The sequence below is a fragment of the Toxorhynchites rutilus genome, chromosome 2 (genome assembly GCF_029784135.1).
Source record: "Toxorhynchites rutilus septentrionalis strain SRP chromosome 2, ASM2978413v1, whole genome shotgun sequence".
NCBI classification, from domain to species: Eukaryota; Metazoa; Arthropoda; class Insecta; order Diptera; family Culicidae; genus Toxorhynchites; species Toxorhynchites rutilus.
The window spans coordinates 181,626,431-181,648,891 of NC_073745.1; the positions used below are offsets into that span (position 1 = coordinate 181,626,431).

The window sequence follows — 22,461 nt, forward strand, 5'->3', positions numbered from 1 at the left end:
ATGATACCATTCGGTTTCAGTCGAAACGCTGTCATAAGGTTAGCATAAGAGATTTTGTTTACGTGAACACATCGAATGATGATTTGACAGATCGAAACGTTAGCCGCAACAGGGTTTCCGGTTTCCGGAATTGTAAATACCTCGTGGCTGATATATAGAGAACAAAGAACATTAAACTGCGGTTGAAGATTATGTATTTCACGCTGCCAGGATGATGAACCTCGTTTGTACATCTAAGGTTTTGAACAAACTTGCCTATTTGTGTCAGGAAGGTTTATTCTGCCGGTATTTAAAGCTAGCAACTAAATGTCTTTGGAATTATTATGTACCGGCAAATTCACGCTTTATTAAAATCGAAATAAAGCCGGTCAAAGAATGTTTTCATTATTTGTTTGATCGATTTAGCTATGTAGCTAATTTTTTACTTTTTTACGAGAACGCTGGGAACATGAAACATTAGCCTACGATCACTTTGTAGGAGGTAACCCCGGGAAAGGTGACCGTTTTGAGACATTAAGAAAGATAGTCAGAAATTTAGAGATGTCAAAATTAGTCAAAATTAAAGATGAAACGGATATCCTGTAACTATCCGGTTGATATTTGCCGGATACCGGATATTAGAAAAAAAAACAACAATTTCTCGTTAACATTAGATAAATCATGATGAAACCGCTCATTAACATCAATTATACATAAATAAAAATAAGGTTTGATTGCTTAAATGCAAGATTTTTTTCTAAATTGAATTTTAATTCATTACATTAATTTATTTACATTATTACTTCGATTATATATTTTTTAACAGTACTCAAAATTAAGCAATGGAAAGTTATGATGAATAAGTGCTTAATTCTCAGCAGTTGATGGTGAAAACCGATTACGCATTGCTTCGTACACCAGACCAGCTCCAGAGAAGTCTATTGCTGTAAACACTACTGCTAGGAGCTGAAAGATAAACCCTAATAAACCTAGCCAATTGAAGAGTTTATGACCACCAAATGCAAGGATCATGATTGCGATCGATTCGAAATGTTTTGACGTAGGACTACGTCTAACCGGAAGATATAGGGGGTGAAATGGTAATCTAGGCACTGAACAAGTAGGAAAAAAATGCAGAATTTGGAACGCTTATAACTCGAGCATTTCTCTATAGATCGCAAAGGTTTTTGCATCAATTGATAGGAAATATATCTACGCATCTATCATAACGAATAACATTTCATTTTTCTTGAGATGAATAATTGAATAATTGTGAAATATCAAGCATTGTCAAAATGCACTATGTGCCCATTTTTGATTGGTCCATTTTGTGCTCCTCAAATCGTACCGACCAAAACGGGCAACCAGAGCAGCAGCGAAATAGAATGAAGCACGATTGGAAAAGAAAAAGAAAAAATTAACGAAACATTGGTCGCAGTCTCACACATGCGTAATTCTCGAGCCAGCCAGTCAGCTTAAAAATCCCCGCTCCGCTGCCGTAACGATCATTCTCATTCAAACCGTACACCACATCAGTTCGCATCATAACACATCCACGAACCAACCCAAGCAGCCATGTCTGGACATGGCAAAGGAGGAAAAGTGAAGGGAAAGGCAAAATCCCGCTCGAATCGCGTTGGTCTGGAGTTCCCCGTAAGGGTAGCTAAGCCGAGCGCGTTAGTACCAGTGCACCAGTCCACCTAGTCGGCGTTATATAGTTTCGGCCGCCGAAGTGATCGAGTTAGCTGGCAAAACTGCTCGCGACGATAAGAAAACCCGCATTCGGAACAGAACAAATTCGGTTCGGTGGACATCAAGACAACAGGCAGTTGCAGCGAGTGGCGAGTGGCGAACGCAATCGCAAAACGGCAGCAGGTAGCAGAAGAAAAAAGTTTGTTCTTTATACAAACTGCTTTGGTGGCAAATCCAGAACAAGGCGGCATCGAGGGCGTTCGAAATGGTTTTTTTCAAAACCACGAGTACTAAGTTTTCTAAATTGGAACCATTCCATAAAACAAGGCGCTTTTCAGAGCCATTAAACCTTCCAAAAAAGAGTTTAGGAAATACAGTTCAATGCTTTCTAAAACAATATCCAAAATAATAATAAAACACAAATTGATTTTTTCATCATTTGTTTGGCAGGATCTGATGAGTATGTGAATTTGGCAGTTGTTCTGAGCTTATTGATAGTTGGGGACTTTCCTGATTATTCAATTTTCACCAATTCTTAAATTGTTTCCAGATTGAAAGTACAGTAATTTACAATTAGTTAGACATTTAGCTAATTGGACGGACATGTAATGCGACTTATTTAGTTGGACATTTTTGTAAACATAGAGATCCAAATTATGACCCCACATTGAAAGTCGACACTGTACCACTGTCATCGCAAATGTTCAATTACAGGTTAAAATCGCCTCCAATCCGACACTGAGTGGTGCTTCGGCACGTCGCATTGAATGTTATTTACTGTACAACATGTCACAAAGCTGGATGGGAAGAAATTTTCCAACTGTGAAAGCTGTGGCGAGTGGCAACAAATCGCTAAACAGGAAGGTTTAGCCGAACAAGATGGGAATATCGAGTGATAACAAAACAATAAACCCTTTAGATTGAAGATAATTTTGTGATCCTGAAAAGGACCCTTTTTAGCCTGCATGTGAATCCAACGAGCGAACAAATCGTAATGAATGTTTTTTTTTGCCATCGCTCCCTTTTAACGCTCATTCGTTCGTCTCGTTGGACTCGCCCCTCTGGCTGAGTCTGCCGATTTGTCTCTATCCTGTGAGTGTGTACCGCTAGAGTATAAAACACGCGGACCCCAAAAAAATATCTTATTTTCTTTCAAACCGTAAACCCGTGTGGTTGTACGGCATCGGCATCGTGGACGTAAGAAAGGAGGACAAGTTAAGGGAAAGGCAAAGTCTCACTCGAACCGTGCAGGTCTCCAGTTCCCTGTTGGTCGCATTCACTGATTGCTCCGCAAGGGTAACTAGGCCGAACGGATTGGTGCCGGAGCACCAGTATACAGCGATTATAGATTTTCGGCCGTCGGAGTGCTCGAGTTGGCTTGCAAAGCTGCTCACGACAATCAGAAAACCCGCATCAAGAACAGAGCAGCTTCGGTTCGGCGCTCATCAAGGCAACAATTAGTTTCAGTGAGTGGCAAAGTGTTTCTCCGGCACGTCGCATTAAATGTAATTTACTGAACAACATGTCCCAAGCTGGATGGGAAAAAAATTTCCAACTGTGAAAGCTGTGGCGAGTGGCAAACGCAATAGCTAAACAGGAAGGTTTAACCGAACAAGATGGGAATATCGAGTGATAACAAAAACACAACACCAAAGGTTCTTTTCAGAACCATCAACATATTCTTAAAGCATAAACAGTAAACTAATCCATTTTTCAGGTAGATAGGTAGGTATTCACGTAGGAGAAGAAAATAAAACAATATATTTAAAATATATATTTAACAAAAGCTGTCCCCTTTGTATAGTCCTACGTCACTCCGGTTATGTCCCCGACATTATCCACCCGCCTTTTTTTACACAACGGTAGACTTCGTTAGCAATGGAATTTTCTTCCTGAACGCTCTCATGTGAGGTAAGTTCGGAATTCTATGTGCGGTCTCATCCTTGTCCAAATACTTTTTTATACAGCAACATGCGAAAGAGGTATGAACTTGTAATTTTTGTTACAAACTTAGGTTAGCGCACCGTCCCATAGAGTTCCAAATTGTCGTCAAATTAGTTAGTTCGTACCCGCCTTTGACAGTTTTGATTTGTAGTGATGTTACAGATTTGTAGGGATGTTACAGACTACATTGTACACATGTAGTTTCTCCCAATTTTGTATTCGGAAACATCCGGCTATCCAGCATCGAATCTTGCTTGATATCCGGTATCCGGTATCCAGCCAAACTGCTATCCGTTTCATCAATGGTCAAAACCATATTGATATAGCGTCCAACTTACAGTTTTCACAATAGGAAGTTTTTCAGGCCCATAACCTGCCATATCTACCATGTAATCCAACATCATTGCATACTGATGTCAAAAGGGCCTGGCTGGGTAGGGAAGTAGAAAGTACCTCCAAACCAAATCACTTTCTTTCGAATGGTGTTCACGTTCCCGTGGAACTTTTGCCTTCTCAACGTATACATTGACTAGCGTCATTAAGTAATACATAGTTGAGATTTCTTAAGCCAAATAACACGCCTTGAATGTATTCCGAGTGGCAAACTCTAAAATACGCGTGATCACAGTGCAAGCCGAAGGAAATTTCCTTGACGAAAAATCCCTCGGCCAGAACGGAAATCGAACCCGAACAACCGGCATGATAATGTGAGACGCTAACCATTCGGCCACGGGTGCACATAAACCAAATCACAATGGAATCACTATGGCTCTATGGAAAATATTGTATAGGGCATCAAAAAAGAAATTTTGACAATTTTTTGGGCCACATGAATATTTCTATCATTCTGAACGTGGTGTTTAGAAGTAGGTGTTAGGTTAACATTCCGGTGGGAACAGAAGTAACTCCTACTTGCATGTATTTGTAATGCCGATTTCCCCAGGCTTCTTGGTTTTGACGTCTGTGTTGGGAAAACCGTAAATCGGGCCTATCGAAACGTGGCAGTTAAGGCGTTTAGATAACGTTTGACATTTTACAGTTATTCAATTGTTTATCTCATGAAAAATAATGTTTTGTTAATTGTGATAGATGCGTAGAAATATTTCCTATCAATTAATGCAAAAATCTTTTCGATCTATCATGAAACGTTCGAGTTATAAGCATTCGAAACCTTTCATTTTTGCCTGCATGTTCTATGTTAAGGCTTTTTTTTACCACCCATATATTCCGGTTAGACGTAGCCCCACGTCAAAACGTACTTTTCAATTTTCTTACGCCATTCTCAACAGTTTCGAGAAAAATAAATTGAATAAAAATACTGACAGTGCATCTTAGTACAGTGCATTGAGAGATATTATTAAAATATTAAAATTCATCAAAATTGAAGTACAGTAACGTCTCGATTATATCACGCTCAAAAAATAAAATAAAAATAAAAATAAAAAAATCGCGTAATATAATGTGATATATTCGAAACAGATATTTTTTTTAATGAAAAATCTGTTTTTTCCTTCAACATGTATGATTTCAACACTATTTTTCATGCGACATGCATAATGTAAACCATTCATTACTTTATTTATCACATGAAATCGTAACGTCGAAACTGTACTTGAGCAACAGTCAGTACAGTAAATTTTCAGATCTTGAAACAATCCATTGCAAAAAAAAAAAAATACCGAAAACATTCCGCCACATACAATATTTAAAGTTCCCGAATGTCGAACCTCTTCTAAAAATTAAGTCGTTCACTGAACTTGAACGACGCGGGTACTCCAAAGTTAGGTGCAAAATGTTTGACCTTGCAAGTTAATATCATTAGAAGAAATGATAATGTCAAGAAATCGTTGTTTGTGGAACCACATGTACACAGCCGTTTTTAGCTGACTGTGACTGCCTTCATAGTAATATAGGTTTTTTTTATTATTTTATTGAACAAAGAAATTATATTTCCCACTTTTTGTTACTTTTTTCTGTTTGCCACTGAATTCAGCCTTTTCGTAAATTTGACAAATTATAAATTTTTATTATTTTTTTACTTCCTACTTTCAGTTATATGTTGCTGTACAGCTTCTTCAATTTTTTTTGGTCACGGCTTAGAGGCCTAGTTTAAACAGTTTTTAAAAGCTTAAAAGTTTAAAAGTTTAAGAGTTTGTATAGCATTAAAAACAAGTCACAGCACAGATTTTTTTTTATTCAGCTTATCTTGTCTAATTGAAGATACACAGGAATAAATACAAATTTAAATTCATATGATCTACCACAAGAAATGCATCATCGATTATCTTAAAATAAAACCTAAACTATTGACGAAATAAAATTGAAAAAAAAATGTTTTGATTGTAAATTTATTCGACGATATATCGTGGTCCATCATAGTGAGATGCAAAAATTAACTTAACTTAACTCTATTTTCTTAACTTGGTATTCTATTCCATTGCGCTAGTGACAAGCCGTGTTGCCACACGTACAGGTTTATCTGGAATGGTACAGATTTTATCGTTATTTTTGGTACAGATGTGCGGTACAGAATACAGATTTTCGTTAAAAAGTACAGATTAGTACAGATTTTTTTCCACGCGAAAAATTTCTTACATTTGAACAAAGCAACATAGAGGTACCATGACGACTTTTACGCCGCAGTAGCTTGGAGCGGCTGATGATGAAAGCATTTACATTGCAATGATTGATCAGTTCCGTGAGGACGGAATTCCTTACAAGCAGCGTCTGAAAGGATTCGCGTCGGACGGTAAGACGTATGTTCTGCCCCAGATCAACAGATTGAATCGTTACAGGCTGAAAACCTGAATTCACGATATTACATGAAGAGCGGCGAGGAATCTTACGTTGTTTCAATGTCCAGTGCTACTAAATATAAAGATCATTTGAAAATTCTTAAGTTGAAATAGTAGCAGAAGAAATTATCAGAACAATGGACAGCGAAAGATCAGAAAGATCAGCAGATCATTTCAAAGGATATTTGTCACAGTTTTTTTCGTGGAGCTGATCAAACAAATAAGAAAAAGATTCGATTTTGATGATTCGACCCTCAATGCTGCGGCGATGGTAAATCTTTGAAACTTTTCCAGTTTGGCAAGCATTAACTTTGTGTTAGAAGCGTTTCCAGGATTCTACAATGGGAATGTACATGATGTGGATAATTAATTCCGTATCCTAAAGATAAAATTACTCCGTAAGGAAATCACAGTTTCGGAAAACGAGCATGTGCAGGGTTAGTGGACAAAATTGTATGCCTAAAAAGAATTAACGGTTCGCTCGCATTTTCGGCGCTTCGATGCCTTGTTTATAACGTTCTAACTATGCCTCACTCTTCGGCAAATGTCGAGCGTCCATTTTCTGAATATAATCAGAACAAAATTAAGCTTCAGAATCGGCTCAGCAACGATACGATGAACGCTATTTTGAGATCAAAGGATTTGGTCAAACTCGAACATTTTAATGAATGATTAAAATGTAGTGCGCAAGAATCTCCGTCGAGTTGGTACAAAATATATTTATAGTTTACAATCCAGATTCAGAAAAACTATGTATAAGCATCATCAAACACACGAATGACTTGCAAATGTAAATGTAGTATTTGTGATAAATAAATGAGTATTTTTTAATGTTATTTTTTTTTCTCTACAACGAATATTTTCGATTGCACAGATTTTTGGAAAAAAGTACAGATGGGAAAGATGTCTCTTGTACTTATTAAAATGTGGTAAGGTTTGGGGCTTTGCAGCGTCTGAAAGGATTCGCGTCGGATGGTAAGACAATTTTTTTAAATATATAAATATAATTTAAAAATACATTTATTATCATAGATCCTTTGGTAAACCACAAAAGGGTGCTGCCATACAAATGAAAACACAAGTTTCTGCACAAGTTTAGGTATAGTTTTGAATCGAAAGTTGTAAGTTGTAAGTAAGTTAAACTCGGCTTAAAATTTGCCTGCAAACATCAGAACTTACTACAATATTTGCAGAATTACAGCAAATTTTGAAAACGCTATAAAAATCCTGTTTATGGAACGTTTTTAAAATCGATGCAAAAAAAATTTTTTTTCTCCAAAGTATCAAATTATCCTTGTACATAATTTAGTGTAATTTTCAAGACTGCCTTTGTCGATTATCATAATCATATATGAAGCGGAAATTTTTCTTTCAATCAAAAATATATCTGTATTCAAAGGTCCTACAGGAACGTTATAGGTTTCAAATGAATGCTGGTTGATGAGGTTGAATGGATTTGCTGGATTTGATTTAGTTGAAAAAAATTGTGTTAGTCCACACACAAATTCTTTGAAAAAACAGAAAGAAATCGAATGTAAATTTCTTTACGATGTTTTTGTCCACTACATCTACATAAATAATACTACACTACACTATACTACATCTAGATAAAAACATGTTCGTAAAGTATTCCTAAACTTAAAAGTTAAGCTTCAAAATGATGTACATCCCATCTCCATGCGTTGATTTTTCACGTAGCATTTCAAAAACTTCCTAAAAATTTCGACTTCGAACTCTGTTCCTCTAATTTTTTTGTAGTGTATCCAAACACCTGAAAAGGGCCAATGTGACAACTTTAATCTAAACTCCCTCTACAACTGCCTTGACAAAGACACTTAATTGTCGTTCGACACTCCTCAGCAAACCGTGTCTGCTTTCGGTACCACCAAACGAATATCTGTTGAGAAGGAATTCGTGTACTCGATCTTTTATTAAAGCTTTCGGCCGGATCTCACGAAACTTCAATGGCTTTGAACAGTCCATCGTAGTGCGCAAGAATCTCCGTCGAGTTGGTACAAAAACCCGATGAATATACCTTTATATTTTACTTGCGCGTGATGTTCTATCAAAAATTTGAAGGATTTTTTAAACTTATCGTTGTGCATATCACCCCTATGTGGGTGACATCAGGAGGCGGAACGCCTCCTCGCCCCCATACGCTACGCCACTGCTGTCAGAGTTCATTTATTCTTTCATTCATTACTATCAACAGGCCTGAACATAAGTGCCCTAATGATACTAATACTACAATATCTAATATCTACTTAAAACTATATCTAAATGGAAAGAGCTGTCAAGTATGCCTTTTTCAAGCTTGCACGAGATAAGTGAAAGTCATAAAACAAGTAGCAGCGGTTAAAAACACGAGACATACTCGTTACGGGTTCGTTGTAACCGTAATTTGTACGAGAGTGAGGGAGGTGGAGAAAAGTATGAGAACGCAGGTTATGAAGGCGTAGGTTAAAATTGATCAACTGAAGAAGCACAGTCGATTTTCGAAGAAATCAGATCTGATATGAAAGTTGCCTTCGCTACATCCTTACGTAAGCTCAGCAAATAGAGTCTGAGCAATTTACAACGATCCTCATAGGTTGGTAGATTCGAAGGATCCCTCCAGGGCAAGTTACGTAGGGCGAAACGGACGAATTTTCGCTGGATAGCCTCAATCCGCTGGACTCCATTTTGGTAGTAGGGAGACCATACTATGCACGCGTATTCAAGAGTAGAGCGGACTAGAGCACAATAGAGAGCTTCGATACAATGTGGGTCTTTGAACTGCGAAAAACTGTGACGCGAAAAATGATGCCTAAGACTCTAGATGCCTTGGTGATGATGTACGAGATATGATCGCGGAATGTTAGCTCAGAATCTAGGACAATACCAAGGTCCTTGATAGTCATAACACGGTTTAAGGGGATATTGCGTATTTTATACGAAAATGTAACAGGCGATCGTTTCCACGTGAACGATATGACTGAACATTTTGCTGGATTCAAAACCATTATATTTGTCTTGCACCATTCATAGAAAATATCGAGTTGTTGCTGAAGGAATATCGCATCATCGTCACTATTGACTGTGTGAAACAAATTAAAATCGTCCGCGTATGCAAGTTTGTGACACTTTACACAAAAAATAATATCATTGAGATAAAGCAGGCATATGTAAGGAACGAGAAGACTTCCTTGAGGTACGCCCGATGTGACTCGAAAAGGAGATGAAACGGTGTCGCCGATTTTCACTGACATCACACGATCAGTAAGATATGAGTGTAACCAGTTTATAAGAAAACTATGGCACCCAAAGCGTTGGAGTTTCGTGACAGCGATGTCATGATTAATTTTATCGAACGCGGTTGAGAAATCTGTATAAACAGCATCGATTTGGTTACGAGACTGAAGAGAGCGGGCGATGAACGATGAGTACAACACCAGATTTGTGGAAGTAGACCTTTTGGGTTCATATTGCACAAAACATACATGAATATGCATTTTGAGCAGTTTCCATGCCAAAGGATCTGTGAGGCACCTGCTTGAGAGAATGTTCTATAGCTATTTTAAATTCGTTTTCGCTGCTGAATTTGTTGGAAGATTCCTGGTCTGACATGCGATTTCCCGGAAAACCGGAAAAACCGAGCATTTCGTTACAAACGGCATCATAACCTCAAATATATACAGGGCGGATTCGATTATATACAGTCTCATTTTTTCACTGTATATACTGCCGTTCTACGCATAGTTGTCCCATGTTACTTTTTGACGATTTTCACTTTTCTTCATAAAACGTTGTTTTTATGCATAATCTTACGGAAAAACACAAAAACCATATATTTTGTTCCCAGCTTTTAAAAAAACAATATCAATCTCAATTGTCCCATGTTGATATTATATTCAAAACTGTCCCACCATGTATTTTTTGTAGATCCATATCGAATAAATCGGTTCAAGTACAAGAATTTCATGTCACACTCTCAGCAGGGCCAATGCACTCATTTCTGGTTTGAAAGACCGAACTAATTCTCAAACAAATAAGAAAAAGTTTACCAGAACACGTGTACGCCTTGTTAACGAATGTCTAATAACAATGAGATTTATATTCTGCTAAATTGAAATGCTTAAAGCTTTTGGTAGACACATATGCGATAAAACTTTGATTGCGTTTTTCTCGGTTGCTGATTTTGGAACATGGGACAACTATGCATAGAACGACAGTAGAATCAAGTGAAAAAAATTGTTTTATTTGTTTTTTTTTTTATAGATTTCTTGAATAAAAAAGAAGAATTTGATTTTTGATTCATCCTCTTCATGTCAGAAAAAACTTTTCTCAAATGAAAAAATTAATTTATCCAGAATCTCTCAGGAGGTGATAGATGATCATATTTGATGAAAAAAATTCTTCGAATATGGTCGAACTTCAACAATGCCAGAGTTTTTGAATTAATTTAATAATTATTAATTTTTGGGATAAAATTTATAATTACACCTTCAAAACCACTATCTTTCAAGTGTTTCACTTCAGAAATGTTATTTAAATCCACCAACTTAGATGATCTGATATCAGGAACTATAATTTGTATCTATAATTTCTTAAAATTTCCTTTAAACCAACTATCGTAATATTCATTAAATTCACTTTTTTTAAATTCAATATAAATCTAACGCTATTTATTTTTATTGGCAACACTGAAAAATCGACTTTGTTTACAAATATTTATCGAAATCAGCCATTAAGCGACTGGTCTGTATTTGATAGGACTTTGGTCCGTAAATGACCCCCCATTGTGTGATCTTATCTTAGGCAGCAATCACTGACTGCGATGTACGGAAGAAAATTGTGATTTTAATTTTAAGTGTCAACAAAACTTCAAGTTTAGGAACCTTTTGAGTGGAACGATTTCACACGAGTATCACGAGATGCATTCACTGCAAAATGCTCTGTTTTTGTCATACAGTCAGTGATCAACCTTTTCCGGTCAATGATCAGTGATTTGGACTTCTTACGAACCTAGCCGTTATTGAATATTAACAGTGGGGTGAACAAAGAATCCAAGGCAAGTCGTAACGTGATGTGTGATGAAAATGAGGCGGATATCGCAGAAAGTATGAAATCATCAACTTTAGTATTCTGAAAAAAAAAATCAAAATGTTCATGTTTAGAGCAGATTAAGAAGCGCACATTGAATACAAACTCACTCAATGTAACTAGGAGTAACTTGACAAATAGCAGAAACAAATGAAAAGAAACATTACAAAACTTGTGACTATGTGCAAATTAATTGACCTGAATCTTTCCAGATATAACATAGTCACCCAAAAATTCGAAGAACTCGAGGAAGACTTCACAAACATGAGTTTCTGGGAATAAGAATATTACTAGGTTAGTTTAATAGAATTTTGGAACATTGGGTTAAACTAGTGTAGGAGGAACACAAATTCAACAATCATTCAATTGGTTTGAACGGCTTGAATCAAATCAGACCTGTTGATGAATTTCTGATAACAAACAAGCCACTGCTTTTTTTGAAAACTTCTTCATTCGACTAGCTTTCCTATTGATGAACAAAATAGTCGTTGCAAAACTATCATTCCCAAATTTCACTAATTATGTGCTGACAATTAACTAAATATGCATCTTCATATGATATGTCGACCATGCGTTATACGCCGGGAAGTGACAAGGCATGTTGTATTAATTGAAGGGATGATTTTCCGCGCACCTGCTTTCGCATGCGCATCGTTTTGACATACCTTTGCGAAAATGAGAGAATTACTCTAGCTCATCTACTCAGATATGCATACCTACACAAAACACCGTGTCAATTGACTTATACTCCCACATCAGGTATTCGTGCACTTGCCATATCCATCAAAATCACTTTTTTTCGTACACGATGTTGATTTTGCTGTTATTACGGTAATACTGACTGTTACTTGATTTTTGTTTGTTCTTCTTCTCGTGATTCAGGTTCATCTGAGTAGCATCAGTAATTACTTTCGAGATTGTTTCCACACATTCAATTCACATCTTCAAAAACTGCAGAAAACTTCCAGGAAACTAGCACACAAGTATTGTCATAATCAATTTACGTTCCATTCAATAGTCACAACACTAGCACTTTTGGTCTGTTTTGCGAAATTTGTATTCACTCCCCGATTCCAATACATCCTATATGGGAAGAGTTTCCGTACTGAGTATGAAATTGCTCTTCTTTGCCTCCCTATGGGTGGAACCATGAAAGCATAATTTTCATATTCTTGCACACTTTCGCCCACGGCTGTTCCGATGGATACTCCGTGCGATTAACGATGATTGAATAAAATTTCCGAAAAGGACTGGCATGTTATTCATTATTCTGTTTGATACTGAAAAGAAAAACGATATGAACTCACCTCTCTTGCCATTACGACATGCCTCAAATGAACAATTTCGGGGGCACTTGCCTGAGCCCCCTTGCTGTATTAATAAAGTTCAGTAAATACGACATCTACCGCACCATAAACCGAGGCACAGTCGATTTTTTTGCCGCTATTACTGCCGCTTTTCTCTGTTCAGATGCTAATCACAACTTTGCAACATGAAAAACACCCTCCATGTCTTCTTTCAGTTGATGACCTTTTCTTCGCTTCACGAACTCCTACGTATCACTTCATCCAGCATAACTGCCATCTCCTGTTTCTCTCTCTTTCTCTCTCTCTCTCTCTCTCTCTCTCTCTCTCTCTCTCCGACCGAAAGACGATCGATTAAATCCGTTTCGAATATCCGATTGCTTCAGCCTACTTATGTAGATACTGCCGCCTTTGCTGCTGCTGCTGCTGCTGCTTTTGATTCTCTCACCGATTTTTCCTCGCTCTCTCGCGCTTATCACTTTTCGTTTCCCGGCGCAATCGCAGTCGGTACCTTTTCGAACATTTTTACTATAAGGGTTTCTTTTTCTCAGAAATCTACCGAGCAGACAGCCCTTTCTGGAATGAATGCAAGTTTCCTGGAAGGGACAGGGATATTCCGATTTACCAATAATCACAACAGATTCCGTTCCGCGAGCGCACTCAGCTTACACACCTTGCACTGCCCTCGGCACTTGCAGTCAGCCAACAGATTGAAGCGAATCGTTCTCCACTGATCGATCAGAAGTCTTTGATAAACAGGAGCAAAGGTAGGGCCAATCGGCTTCAAAAAATGAGAGCATTTTATCTGAAGGATCGAACGGGAGAATATCCTCTTCTCAAAGGATACAGATGTGGATATTCTAGAGCGAGCCCATGCAGCATTCAGGATAAATAGGGGTACTGGGGGCAAATTGGTCATGGGGGGCAAAGTGGTCACCTGCTTGTTTAGTAGTATAACTATGAACTATAAATACCGTATTGATAGCCATCTCATGTTTGATTAATTTAATGATTTGTGAGTCACCCTGTACTTCAGTAGAGCTGTCGCATGTCAAAATACAAACAAAAACAGAAATTGCTCTCTCAATAGCAACTCGGCCATAGTTCTGTGTGCATGGTATCTAAGGAATTTCTCGTAAAATTTAGTTTAATCCATCTGATATGTTGGACAAATCATTAGTTTGGACGACTGTTCACATATTCTAGGAGAGGTGAGCAGATATTTTGTTTAATCTCAGCGATTAATTAGCATAGTAATTACTTTGATGTTTGGGGGCAAAGTGGTCATAGGCGAATAACAACTTACAATGTTCTGTTTACTAAAGCTGATATAACGCATCACATTCTGTAGAAGATCCTTTTGTGGTTTTGACCCTTGATAAATATGTCACTCCAACTAAACCGAGCCTCATTATGCGGAATGTTATGTGTTTCTTACTACGTTTTTGTATGCATGAGAAAATTTAAATTTAGACTATAGGTGAATAGGCCAAGTAAATTTGGACGAAAAAACGCATAAATCTATCCCATTTAGCTTGATATGTGCGAGTGACCACTATGCCCCCACTAGGTGACCACTTTTACCTCCAAGCAAAAAATAAGTTTGATTTTTAACCTTTTTTTCTCATGATGAAAAGTGTACTATTTTGAATTTTTATAGTAAAAGCCGTTTGCTATCTTGAAGAACAATGAGTTGAACTATAATATTCTTCGAGAAACACTGAATTGGATCGGTGTGTGTACGCTGGAAATGGATATATACCTTAGGGTGACCACTATGCCCCCACTTCCCCTAACGCTTTCATTATCATCGCCAATTGTTGAAAATTGGGCATTACATGAAAGTAAACATCATATCTATATATATAAATGGATTTCTGTCTGTCTGTCTATCTGTCTGTCTGTCTGATTCTTATGGACTCGGAAACTACTGAACCGATCAACATGAAAATTTGTATATAGGGGTTTTTGGGGCCGGGGAAGGTTTTCATGATAGTTTGAGACCCCTCCCCCCTCTCTAAGGGAGGACTGCCATACAAATTTCTACATTACTCGGGTATTAATCAAGCAAATGAAACGAAATTTGGCACATAGAGGTTTTAGGGTGCAATAAATGATTCTATGGTGGTTAGACTCTCCACCCCCGTCTCTAAGGGGTAGCTGCCATGCAAGTGAAACACAAATTTGTGCATAACTCGAGAACTTATCAAGCATATGAAACCAAATTTGACATGTGGAGGTTTTAGGGTGCAATAACTGTTTTGATGGTAGTTAGACACTTCACCCCCTCTCTAAGGGGGGCTGCTAAACAAATGAAACACAAATTTCTGCATTACTCGAGAATTAATCATGAAAATGAAATCAAATTAGGCATGTGGAGGTTTAAGGGGGGAATAAATGTTTCTATGGTGGTTAGACACTCCACCCCCCTCTCTAAGCCATACAAATGAAACACAAATTTCTGCAAAACTCGAAAACTAATCAAGCATATGAAACCAAATTTGGCATGTGGAGGTTTTAGGGTGCAATAACTGTTTTACGACACTTCACCCCCCCTCTCTAGGGGGAGCTGCCATACAAATGAAAGACAAATTTGTGCATAACTCGAAAACTAATCAAGCTAATGGAGCCAAATTTGGGAACACGAAACGTGTATATGGTGAATAGACACTCCTCCCCTCTCTCTGAGGGAGGGGGGCTGGCATACAATTGAAGCATACATTTCTGCATTATTCAAGAACTAATCAAGCAAACGGAACCAAATTTGGCATGTGGAGGTTTTGGGGGGCAAGAAACATGTTTAAGGTGGTTCAACACTCCTCCCACCTTTCTAAGGGGGTGGGGGTGGTCTGCGATTGGACCCATGAACGTGCGCTTAGTAGGAAAACGTGGATGTGATAACAAAAAATAAATTTTGGGCGGGACGAAGTTTGCCGGGTCAGCTAGTGAAATATAAACTGATTCCAATTTTGTATTTACCAAATACAGCATTGAGACAACCATCTGCCATGAGGGGAGTATCTGTACACATGATATGATTAAAGACAACGTAACTTCATCGCGATTATGTTGCAATATAAACCGAAAAACAGTTGGCAATAAGTTACCTGCAGGGTTTAAAAGAGGATACACGCGTGAAATTATTCTTCAAGTCTGCTAAAAGCAATATAAAATTTCAACGACGATCTCGCTTCGAGCACTTGGTTTTGGGTGTAAGACGTCGTGCAAAAATTACGTAACGCTAAAAATGCGATTTTTGAACCCCCATGTAACAAAAAGTAACGCAAGATAAACACCCCTTCCCCTTATGTTACGTAACGCTAATCTTTACACAAAGTCAAAGTCGTTCGGTCAACATAAACAAAAAAGATATTTGCCGAGGTCGGAATCAAACGTTCTTACGGAAGTTCCTTATATGCAAGTAGTAATAACGGAAGAACTTTCGATATGTGCACAGAATTTTAAACAAACATAGACGGAAAATTAATGTTAACATCAGTTAGGATTGGTGCCCTTAACCGATCTCGCGTTAAGCTGAGAAGAACATAGACTGATATAAATTGATGTTGATTTAAACTACTCCTTGGTTCAATGCAGCAGTTCCTATCGTTACATTTCACTACTTGCAAAAGGCGTGAGGACATCCCAGGCCTTACGTGACGAGCATACCACTCGGCTTAATATCGTACTAATTCCGCTTAATCGATTTTGGAGTTTGCGAACTCAATATATTCTGCTTTGAGGGAATATCCTTCGATCGCTAGATTATTCTACACATCAGCTAACGATTCCCCTGCATACTTAAAATGTTTCGTTTCCAGTTGAGATCCCTCATGATCATGAGGAAGTATTGAACCTAGGAGCCATCCGACGATCAATGATTGCAAGCACTGTGTCCTGGAGCATTTGTAGTAACGTGATTGGATCAATATTCAATTGATTATAATGATAAATCGAAAATATCTATAACCTTTTCGAAACGGGTTCTCGTCTGGTCCTCCATTCATATTTATTAATAATCTCGAATTCAGGCAGCTTACCTTTTTAAAATCGAGCCCATGAGGGAATGCGTTCAAAGAACAGTGCCTTCCTGAACGAACTACAACGTACATTGGACCACGGTATTAAACTGCTTCAGCATGACCAAGGTGCCCTAGCATCCTGCAATAACAGACGAAATAAGCTTTCAAGATCTGTGTTTTTGGTCTGAAAAAATCTTTTTATCTTTAACTTTTTCTCAAACAATCTGTATTGAAATGTGTATTAGGTCTAAAGTCCAATTTTTAAGCATAATTTTAGCTTTGGTATCATTGATTGGAATATAAATTATTGATAAGACGATGTTAATGGTATCCACGTAATGCCAGGAAACATATACACTGTAGTAAAATATAGGGTTGGGGAAAATGAAATGTCGTATTTCTGATCGAAATTTAACGCTTTAATTAACATACTTAAAATTATCCAATTTAAGTCAAATATGCGTCGTTTTGTTCTCAAACTTGTTGCCATTTAGAAGGCAACTTCATTATCCCCCCCTTATAAACCCCCCTCCTTATTTGCAAAAAAAACTCAGACAGCCAGTTTTCGCAAGCCTCTTTTGAGGCCAACTTAGTATCACCAAGAGCATTTTGCATGGACCGGAAGAGATGATAATCACTTGGAGCCAGGTCCGGACTATACGGTGGGTGCAATAGGACATCCCATTCGAGCTCCCGTAGCTTCTGGCGGGTCATCAAAGATGTGTGAGGCCGAGCGTTGTCCTGGTGGAGAACAACACCATTCCTATTGATCATTTCTGGCCGCTTCTGGTCAATCGCCTGCTTCAAACGGTCAAGCTGCTCACAGTAGAGAACCGAGTTGAAGGTCTGGCCATAGTTGAGCAGCTCATAGTGGATGATTCCCTTCCAATCTCACCAAACACACAGCAAAACCTTCCTGGCCGTCAATCCGGGCTTAGCGATGGTTTGGGCCGGCTCACCGCGCTTCCACGACTTTTTTCGCTTTAGGTTGTCGTACGTGATCCACTTTTCATTACCAGTCACCATCTTCTTCAAAAATGGGTCGAGTTCGTTCCATTTCAGCAGTGCATCGCAGGCGTTGATTCGGTCTGAAAGATTTTTTGCGTCAACTCGTGTGGCACCCATACATCCAGCTGTCTTTGGAATCCAATCTTCTGCAAATGGCTCCACACGATTTTATGATCTATACCCAGTTCCTGGCCAATCGAGCGAGTGCTCACATGACGGTCTACTTGGATGATTTCAACGATTTTATCGGTTTCCACGACGATTGGCCTACCAGTACGGGGTGTATCTTCAACAGCCACTACACCAGAACGAAATCGATCAAACCAACACTGTGCTGTGCGAATCGTTACAGTATTGGGTCCATAAACTACACGAATTTTATCGGCCGTCTTCGGTGCAGTTTTATCTCGCAGGTAGTAAAAACGTAAAATATGGCGAATTTCTTGCTTGATGGACTCCATCTTTGACGCGCTATAACTTGTCACTGAAAAGGACAATCACAACACTGTCAAAACGACACTTGTAGCACAGATTGTCGTCTTTAGAAAGCCGTATAGTATAACCCGATGCGATAAGTACAACACAAGATATGTTTAAGTGCTGCCATATATTGACAATATACGACATTTCTTTTTTCCCAATCCAATATCACGCTTTTATATAACAGCACTAGTAGCTATATGGATAACGTGGTCGTATGAACCAGCTTTGCATTCCAGCCGGCCTTGGTTCGATCCCCATTGACATCGTATGGACTTTGTCTCCGACACAAAAATGAAGACAGAAAAAAGGAAAGAGATGTCTCCTCTCATACATACAAACCTTTTTAAAGCTTTTAAAACAGCTCATTATTTGCGCATTTGACCCTCCAGCACACGAAATGGCATTATTTTTGTCAAAGATGAAATCTCGCATAACTTTTGAAAAGGTCCAATGTAACATTTTCGTCAACTCGAGAAAAACGAAGTTGAAGACCCAAACATTATTCCGCGAATCGTCTTAAAAGCTTCCGATTTTTATCGCAACTTTCACCACTAGCAGTCAAGAATAACTCTGAAAAACCAATCGTAACTGCTGTTCCGTGATTTGAGATTAAAGTTTAAGACTAGGAGCGAGGAGCGTGTCATGGCAGAGTCAAACCCGATTGGACGTTTTGTCTGCCCGCATTTGCACATTGGACATATTACGTTGCACGACAAAAATTTGAAACTAACTTCTAACTAACTTCAACAATCCAAATAACAGAATTTCATTCTAAAGGCGAATTATTATTGTTATCACTCGTCGAACTGCATTGAAATCGGTAACAACAGCTGTAAGAAACAAAAACTCAAAACGACCGAAGTACGACTTCGTATTGTTTTGACTGCTTTGTTACTTCGGACGTTTCGGGCGTCGGTGGAAAGAGGCGTCCGAAGTAACAGTCGGGCGCTTCAAACCCGATTCTGTACATTGGATATTTTTTGTATCGGCGATAAAAAGATTAAGAAGATAGATACGTGAACAATTTTTTTTTGTAATGCATTCCATGATTGAAAACTAATAGCGTGCATCCATTAACTCGATTTGTTTACATTTGTTACATAGGACCTTTTCAAAAGTTACGCGAGAAATGTATTTAGCCAACGCTAGTTTGGGTGTAGCTTTGTTGACGGTTTTGACTGAGATTCGAGAAACGATTTTTCATAAACGGCTGCAACTGTATGCATCTGTTAGACGTTTGTTTGATGCTTGTTGAATGAGTATGCACGGAAGATGACTCTCGTTAAATACTCAGTGCAATGCGTGCATTGATATAAAGAAACAAATTGTGACATATGACCAATTAGTGTATTGGTCTCGCAAAGGCAAGAAAGAATCGTTGCTTCTCGAAATGATTCTACAAAACCACGCAACCCATTAAACCTTTTCAGGGTCGCCAGAACTTTCTACTAATGAGTTATTTTCAAAATGTCGACGTATTTTCAAATAATATCCGAAATGATAAACCAACAAATTAAAAAAAAAGCTTGCATGGTCCTACGTCCTACGCGGTCGTGTCTCGGATACAACTCCTCGAATTTTTAGTTTTTTCAATTGTTATGTTTTGTACTTATTAGTAAAACTTTTTTATTTGGCTTGCTTTGATAAATGATGCTCTAATTCAGCACACCTTTGTCAAATCAGGAATTCGAATGTTTCAGAACATATAAATAAAATTGTCTTTTTCCTGATTTACAGTAGTTTTACAGTATATTTTTACGTAATCACATGTTTGAAATGATTATAAAATACACCATCTATTGGTATCAATACGCCCCTCATTCGAGCTAACTTTTAATCGATCACCAGATGATTATTTGGCACGTATTCAGACCTTTTCTGGATTATAACACTTACAAATATTGTAAACATCATGCTTGTACACCATTTGTATCAAATTTACATAGCTAAACCATTAAATTAAAGCATTTTGATGAACTTAATTCCGATCATGAGTTGTCCAATTCAATAATGTTGTTTTGTCCACATGATTTCTATGGCAACCGCTTGGCGCTCTGCAGTTTGTTTATTGTGTCCTTCATGTGTAGCAGAAATTAAGTTTCTCTTTGTTGAGCGTGTTGAGGTGAACACTTTTAAAACGCCTAAGAAAAGGCAATATTCTGAAGAAAGCCTAAATTATGAATGGATCAATATGATGACAGTAAACTCAAGCAATGATAAATGCAACATCTACTTGAGAATACGAATGTTTTCATTCAAAAATGGTGATTTCTAAAGCCGGACAAACCATGATCACTTTTTGGACAAACCACGATCAGAGGTGGTCAACCCATGATCATAATTCCTCTTTGAGGAAAATCGTTTAGAAAACATAAAAATTTGAATAATTTCAACGCCTTATGGTAGTATTAGCAACTAGAGACTTGGGGCTTTTCAACAAATCCAAACTCGTATCGATTATATGTGATTTTCATGAAGAAAAATCGATTTGCTTTTACTAGTTGCGTAAAAACACCCCAAATCGGACAAACCAAGTCATTTACCCTATTAAAGTTTTATATATAAATGATGTTAAAATTTTCAATGAGTCAAATTGGCTCGGTCCGTAAATCTAGTGTTAATGCATACGACATCCCCACAGCATAATGTTCCCTTCTTCATGCTTGAATGTCTTCGCGGTATACTGTGGCATGTAAGCGCAGCCTATTGGACGATGGACTCAAGTTTTTCCATCCGAGCCGATGAGGTTTACCTTCAGCCGCACCTTCAGATGTTTCGGCGTCAGTATTGGGACCTTCCGGGGGCTTTTATAGCCTAGCCTCTGTTCCACCCGTCGCCGCTGAACTGTCCGGGAACTCATGGACGAGTTCATTTTGTCCCATATATTTTCCGAGGCCTTTAAGCGACCTTTCTAGGAGGCTCGCTTTATGGCAGAGTCATCCTTCGCGTTTTCCTTGGGCGTCAAGAAGTTTCAGATTTTTTGCGGTCGAGGACAGTATTAAACAGAAGGTTTTGGATCGTTCAAGTACTGTGCAATTTCGCGATGGCTGTCCATTGTATTCAGACCTTTTCAGGATTGTAACACTCACAAATATTGTAAACATCATGCTTGCACACTATTTGTATCAGATTTACATACCTACATAAGTATTTGGATCGTTGTTCAGTAGTTTTTTTTAAATTTTCATCGTGCAACGTAATTTGTCCAATGTATGAAGCGGTCAGTCAAAACTTCCAATGTAACATTTTTCGCTCGAGGGTTCAATTTCAAACTACAGGGTGTGTCACATCAAATTGCATCACGGAAAAAAAGCTGTAGAAATTAAATTTTTAGGAATTATATCTTCAGCTTTCGCTTATAATCAGATAAGAGTGTATAGATAACGTTGGCCATGCTTTACTGTCAATTTTTCGTAAATTTGGAAAAATGTCGTCGAACGAAAAAGAGCGTCGTGAATTAATCCTGCGCACTCATTTCGAGAATCCGGAGTTGTCACATCGGGACATCGGTAAGATGCTGGGAATCGTCCAATCCACGGTCAGCAGAGTACTAAAACGATACTTCGAGAACCTAACCATCGACCGGAAGTTGAAGAACGGCAAAAATGGATGCTCCGTCTGTGAAAAAGATCACAAGCGCGTAGTTAAGCAGTTTAGACGTGATCCGAGAAGTTCGGTCCGGGATGTCGCCAATAAGCTGAATTTGTCAAGTTCATTCGTCCAGCGGACCAATCAGCGGGAGGGCCTGCGTACATACAAGGTTCAGAAGGCTTCTAATCGCGACGAAAGGCAAAACATGGTGGGGAAGACGCGAGCCCGGAAGCTGTACACCGAAATGCAGACGAAGCCGCATTGCCTGGTAATGGACGACGAAACCTACGTCAAAGCGGACTTTCGTCAGCTGCCGGGCCTGTTGTCCTTCTCCGCAGAGGACAAATTCAGCGTTCCGGAGAAGATTCGCAAGCAGAAACTATCCAAGTTTGCCAAAAAGTACATGGTGTGGCAAGCGATTTGCTCTTGCGGAAAGCGGAGCGCCCCCTTCGTGATGACCGGCACGGTAAACGGGCAGGTTTACCTTAAGGAGTGCCAACAGAAGCGCTTACTACCACTATTGAAGCAGCACGAGGGCCCGACCATCTTCTGGCCGGATCT

The 22,461-nt window shown here is 38.5% G+C and overlaps 1 protein-coding gene across 1 annotated transcript in view; it reads right to left on the reverse strand.

Moving 5' to 3' along the window:
• The window catches only part of LOC129764223 (uncharacterized), a 30,613-nt gene extending 17,057 nt beyond the window's left edge, over window positions 1-13,556 (reverse strand). The window contains exons 1-2 of the mRNA XM_055763086.1: window positions 13,470-13,556; window positions 12,800-13,392 (exon numbers count right to left, since the gene is read on the reverse strand). Of these exons, the coding sequence (XP_055619061.1) occupies window positions 12,800-12,811 (12 nt within the window). The 5' untranslated portion in view covers window positions 12,812-13,392; window positions 13,470-13,556. The remainder of the gene's footprint in view (window positions 1-12,799; window positions 13,393-13,469) is intronic.
• Between the last annotated feature and the right edge of the window lie 8,905 nt (window positions 13,557-22,461).